This window comes from Nicotiana attenuata, unplaced genomic scaffold, assembly GCF_001879085.1.
Source record: "Nicotiana attenuata strain UT unplaced genomic scaffold, NIATTr2, whole genome shotgun sequence".
Lineage (NCBI taxonomy): Eukaryota > Viridiplantae > Streptophyta > Magnoliopsida > Solanales > Solanaceae > Nicotiana > Nicotiana attenuata.
In genome coordinates this window covers 35,121-41,120 of record NW_017674049.1, presented here as the reverse complement: position 1 = coordinate 41,120, position 6,000 = coordinate 35,121, and the positions used below count along the sequence as shown (strand labels likewise).

The window sequence follows — 6,000 nt, the reverse complement described above, 5'->3', positions numbered from 1 at the left end:
AAATAAAGCTTGTGACAAAGCTAAAGGTGCTTGTTTGTTTTGAAATTACTTTAAAGGAAACGGATTTTGTTCTCATACCTTTTAGCTCTTCGAGAATAACTAAATATTTTATCTCTTAGTCAGACCTTTGATTGAATCTACCACCGCAGTCGAGAAGTACCAAATTTTGAAAACTCCAACAAAATTAAGCATATTAGTATTTCACTTTTTCCTGAGGGCCTGAACAGCTCGAAAGGCATTTCATGTTTTGCTGTGTACTTAAGCCCCAGTAATCTTATATATTTATCCTCTTATCTAGTCCCCGTGTACAATCGTATATGGCAAAAATTGGAAATAATTCGACTTTGACTCGTTGCTTTTTAGCACATTACGCCTATTCTTTTCTTTTTCGTGAAAGTATTATTCACAAGTTGATATTAGGCGTTCTGTCTTCAAGGAAATCACTTAAAACTGCTCTTTTCGTCCCAATTAGGTACTCTAGTCTGTCTAGATATTATTGATTAATTTAGTTCTCTTTCGTTTAAATGAAAATAGGTTAAACAGTACAGATAAAGTTATCTACTTGAAGAATTTAAACCTTTTTTTTGTTTAATTTTTTTTGGGGTAAAATGAAGTAGAACTCTTAAATCATACTAGCACTGTGAAATTATTATATCAAACAATTATGAGTTGTTTAATACTCCATCCGTCCCATTTTTGTGGTATAGTTTGACTAGCCACGAAATATTTTTACAAAAAATTACATTAGAAACTTGTGATCTAAAACAAGATAAAGAAATTTGTGTAGCTATAAATAATCTTATTACAAGTAAAAAAAAATTTAAAAGCTAAGTATAGAAATATAACTGGACAAATTTGGGCAAAAAGCAATATTCTAAAAAGCAAAAAGGACAGATAATTAGGAGAAGAAATTAATATACATATGCATCATGCATGCCGCATTGACGTAGTTTCTAGTAAATCTATAGTAACTGGCAAGCCTGTTAGAAATAGAGCAGATCAAATCATAAGGAAAAAGCACTAAGGATTTGCTCTGTGACACAGGTTACACAAATCATACTGAAGATTTGTCTGAAGAAGCTAATCTTGACACCAGAAAATTGATAGAGAAATAAAAACAGTCCAGATGGATGATCTTGACCAAACATGAAACTTAACCAAGTATAACAAAATCTACAGCACTAACTTGTCCCTAGTACTAGTCTCCGACAGGCATCCCCTTTTTGTCACGACCCACCACGAGGTCACTTCCCTAGGCCACTGTGTATGTCGCCTTTTGCTCCTTGTAACGTTTAACCTTAGTATTATATATTATGTATCTTTTGAACCAAAAAAAAAAAGGCAAGCGGTGCAGACTAAGCACACAATTAAAGAATCTGGAGGGAACAATGTGTAATGCAAGAAAAACATTGTGGAATCACCATAAAATGGACAATGTTAAATCCTCTCGCCACAATGATGCGCTAGTGATGAAACGTATATCCAGATTACGATCCAAACAAAGTGAGCTAAGTTAGATAATGGGTATTTAGCTATCTATGTACCCTACTACAATCTATATGGTGTCACTGATTTCTCCATCTAGGACAAAGCGTCTTTTGTTCTTGGAGATGGCTCAAGTTGAACATGGCATAACAGAGAACCATAGGACTAAAAAGTTAAAAGATATTACTTAATGTGCATAGCATCAGAATGATATTTGTCCAAATCAGCATCAAGATCTTCGGCTGAGACAGGTTTATGATGGCTTCTATCGATAAAACCTCCCCGTCCAATCATGTGGGCGCCTCTCCTACTATTATGAGCCCTTCCATCTGCTGCAACTCCTGGTCTGCTGCGAAAACAATTCTTTAAAAGCGTCATTACATGTAGGCAAGGGCTCATTAGTAAGGAAATTACAACTCAATCATTAGCTCCAAAATGATCTTATTACTATCACTCTACTCTAGAGTTATTAGTTGCTTGTAACAATACCATAGACAATTTTGAATCCTTCCCTCAACAATAAAGCCAGAAGGAGCAGATCTTTTACCTCTGGAAAGTTCCTCGCGGATTTTCTGGTGCAAAATCAGGCAATATTGCAGGCACTGGATGAGTCACAAACTTCACCTCAACTTTCATTGGTCTCCCGTCAAGCTGTAGGTTGTTGTATCGCTTCATAGCAGCTAAAGCATCAGAGCGATGTGTGAAAACCACCTCTGCAGTTCCCTATACAAGAATTTCCTCAACATGAATATATTACACTAATTTCTCAGGAAAATGTCTAAGGAAGGTGGCTTGTCAAAGTACCTTTGATCTGCCAGTCTTATCATAATGCAGCGCGTACTCTTGAAGTTCACCGACATCTGAAAACAGCAGCTGAACAATCCAGATAGAAGACTTCTCATCAGAATAGTTGCTTCAAGAAAGTATTGCAACTACAATTTGAGATCAAAAGCTCTGAATTTAAAGCACAGAGTACCATCAGTCTTAATAGCAACGAGAATTAAGGAGTCTACTAGTAAGAAATTAGGTGCTACAACATCCATACAGAGTCAAATTCTTTGTCATTCATAAACATGGAAAGAGTAATATAGAAAATAGCTGAAAAGTTACTTCATCTTATATACTACAATAGTAAAGGGGGGGGGGGGGGGGGGGGGGGTTAAGGGTATAAACCTAAGTTGTTCCATTCATGAATGGAAAATGCAATAATGTCTTCATAAGCTGAATCTACTAGTAGAAGACGTTAAGTTTGACCAATATCCATGACTTAAAAGTAAAATTATATTATCATTCGATGTGTTTGATCTATGCATATATAAGAGAACTCAATGCAAAGTAAAAAAATGAGAAAAATCAATTTTAAGTTTCCGAAGACAATCCTATCCTGCCTCATAAAATTAATGCAAATCCACCTTAATTTCTTTTCATATGAGAAATAGAAGAAACTCTACAATCCAACTGAGCTCAGGTGGGTTTGTGAGAAATAGAAGAAAAGAGGGTTTATACCCTGATGTCATCGTTGGAGACCCCGTAATCGAGATTAGATACAAATAGCTTAGTTCCATAATCCCACTCTGACCCTCGAACCATCATCTTCTCTGGCTCTGGAAAACGCTGCAATATGTTTCAAGAATATTAGTTTTACAGGCGAGAAAGAATATGAATAAGAACAGCCTGGTACCTGCGGCATTGAGTAGGGCGTCATTCTGCGACGGCGACTTGGTCCGCCCCTACAAGTCTCAGAACCATAAACCCGCACACTGCGGCGCTTTTGATAGCCGTCGGAGATGTGACCTCTGGAATGTGGTCCACCATTGTCCTTTTGTTTGTTTTTATTGATGATATCATCCAGCGACATGTCCACAGAATCAGCCATTGAAGCACACCGGAGGAGAGAAGGGTTTTTACAATAATAAAATAATGTGATTGAGGACAATGGGCCTTATAGAGTAGTACAGCAGAGAGTTGAGTGGGCGCATGAATAACAGCTGGCTGCTCAGTAAAAAGCAAGCACCCTCGATTTTACTGTGTTGCCCAGGCTCAATTCTTGAAATTATCTACAGGTTATAATAAGTGACGGATTTATATCTGATTTGAAACTATTTTTTGTTTTTCTTTTCTTTGAACACCTGGACTCAATAATCTTAGCAACTCGAAATGAAGGACCGATCGCAAAAGAAAGTTCTTAGTCATAAAAGAAGGTTAATGCGGTCTAACGAGACTCAATTAATTATTTCGGTATACCAAAATATAAGATGCCAGTAACTCTAATGAGACGCTAGTAACTTATTCTAGTAGTAGTACATGAACAATTGCATGCCCATTACCCAGCGAGAATATGAATCTGCATATTGTAACACTAAACCTCATGGACATAAATTTGGCCACAAATAAAATGAATAACATGCAATCCCATATATACACATATATTGGATGAAAACCGTATATCGAATAGGACAACTAGTTACATTAGGGAAACAACTAGAGTGGTGTTGAGGTCTCGAGGGATAATGCTGGTGATCATCGAAGGGATTGGTAGTGGAACGAAGAGGTCCAAAGGAAAGTAAAAGCCAAGGTCGCTTACACGAAGTTAGTGGAGAGAAAAGACGGGGAAGATAAGCGGACGCATAGGGATATGTATAAGATCGCGAAGAAGAAGGCGAAATTAGTGGTCACGACAGCAAAAACGACAGCGTTTGAACGCTTATATGAAGACCTTGGGGACAAAGGAGGGGGGGGGGATAGGAAGTTGTACAGGCTAGCCAATGTGAGAGAGAGGAGAGCCCGAGATCTAGATCATGTGAAATGCATCAAAAGACGAGGATGACAAAGTATTGATAGAAGAGGTACACATTAGACGTAGATGGCAGACATACTTCCATAGACTCTTGAATGAGGAGAGGGACAAGAACTTTGTGTTGGACGATTTGAAGCACTCTGAGAATCTTCGTAATTGTGGGTATTGTAGTCATGTGAAGGTTGCGTAGGTTGAGGGGGCTATGCGTAAGATGAGCACGGGTAGATCGACCGGGTCAGATGAGATCCCTATTTACCTGTAAAATGATACAGTTAAATTTGTTAGGTGGTTTATAGACAAGCGAACTGATTTGATCCAAAAATATTAAAGAGGTAAGATTAAAAATGAGATTTAGCAATTGAATTTGAAGAAGATGACAAGGTTGGCTTCGAATGTAATGCCTCCAAGGACAAAAGTGAAAGCAATGATAAAGAGCAAGTAAAGTTGTTTAATTCAAAGCAAAAGTAAAATACAGCATATGTTTGCAAAAAAATTTGTGTCTTAAATGACTACTGAGCTTGCTATTTATAGCTTTACCTAGGGAAATAAGATCCTAGGATCAAGCTCCTATTAAATGATAATAAACGAGTCATTGATGAATATATAACGGCAGGTCATGAATGCAAATATTCTCTGCAACGATCGCTCATTTAATATTAGAGAATATTCCATCATTGAATGTTATCGGGTGGCAAACCCTTGATCTCCTCCCGTTAAATATGCCCCTTTCGGGATTTATCCGGTGTCGATTACATTCGTTGTGTCCGGTATTGGTTGTTGCCTAACTTGCCTTTTTCTTACCTTCGGTTACACGTATCATGCTACCATTCGATTATCTGTTATATAGTAATTTTACCCCATACAGATAGTCCCCCTACTTTTCAGTAACACATCTTAGTGTTACCGGAAAGTTGGTGAAGATTTCTTTCTTGGCGGGAAAGTTCCTGAACAGTCTCTGACGCTTGAAAGGACGCACGTCTTCTCGCATTTAATATCCCAAACACGTGTTGCTCTACGATTTGGCAAATATTTTTGCTGGTTCTCAAGGTAATCATGACCACGATTTTTACCGTCTATAACTCTCCTTCTACTCATTAATTTAACTTCTTTACTTCCAAAATTTTCATAAGTTTTTCTTCTTCCTTGCAGTTGCTTAGATACTTTTCCATCTCCACCAACTTTCTTAGCAAAACTTTTACTGACCTTTTGCTACTATGGCTTCTTTCACTACTACTTCTTTGGAAACACTGATCTTCTCTCCAGTGGAGGCCCAAAGGAAAACAAGGACAAGGAAGCCGAGTTGATTCAAAACCTCCCACTGTAAGCACCATCATACCACAACATCTCAAGACAGCTAACGACTTTCAAGAGAAGGATACTTCTGCATCTTCGTGAGCTTGGCATGTTAGTAGATATCCATCCTCCATTCAGCCTTCTAGTATCCCTACTGTGAAAGAGAACTGCAACTCCCCCAATCTTGAAATCCTTGCTCCAGATTTGATATTGCGAGTTACCTTCACCAAGGAGGGTTTTACGTATATCTATGCGTATCCCTTTACCTTGGGTCCATTCTCCATGGGGTTGAATGAAGGGCTCGACCCCATAATTTTGGAGTTTTGCCACCGGTACCGGGTCTTCTTAGCATAAGTAGGTCCATTTATATGGCAAACGGTATCTTGCTTCCACCAACTGTGCACGGAGATCGGGAAAACCCTAAC

At 38.2% G+C, this 6,000-nt stretch overlaps 1 protein-coding gene across 2 annotated transcripts; it reads right to left on the bottom strand.

Moving 5' to 3' along the window:
• Positions 1 to 1,393: 1,393 nt before the first annotated feature.
• On the bottom strand, positions 1,394 to 3,535 carry LOC109217882 (THO complex subunit 4B-like). 2 transcript variants are annotated; one of them, XM_019382170.1, is made up of 5 exons: positions 3,167 to 3,535; positions 2,992 to 3,099; positions 2,290 to 2,358; positions 2,033 to 2,208; positions 1,394 to 1,834 (listed from the first exon to the last, which is right to left on the bottom strand). In XM_019382170.1, exons 1-5 carry the CDS (start codon positions 3,359 to 3,361, stop codon positions 1,669 to 1,671), a joined length of 714 nt encoding a protein of 237 aa, XP_019237715.1. In that variant the 5' UTR covers positions 3,362 to 3,535; the 3' UTR covers positions 1,394 to 1,668. The 2 variants fall into 2 exon arrangements, with proteins under 2 accessions (XP_019237715.1, XP_019237716.1); XM_019382171.1 differs by having other exon boundaries at positions 1,394 to 1,831.
• Positions 3,536 to 6,000: the final 2,465 nt, after the last annotated feature.

Excerpts from the sequence above, each read along its gene's own strand:
- LOC109217882 (XM_019382170.1), bottom strand. The coding sequence starts at position 3,361 with ATGGCTGATTCTGTGGACATGTCGCTGGATGATATCATCAATAAAAAC. Across the intron at positions 2,359-2,991 it reads TCTCCAACGATGACATCAGG|CTGCTGTTTTCAGATGTCGG; the intron begins GTATAAACCCTC and ends TGGATTGTTCAG. Across the intron at positions 2,209-2,289 it reads ATAAGACTGGCAGATCAAAG|GGAACTGCAGAGGTGGTTTT; the intron begins GTACTTTGACAA and ends ATTCTTGTATAG.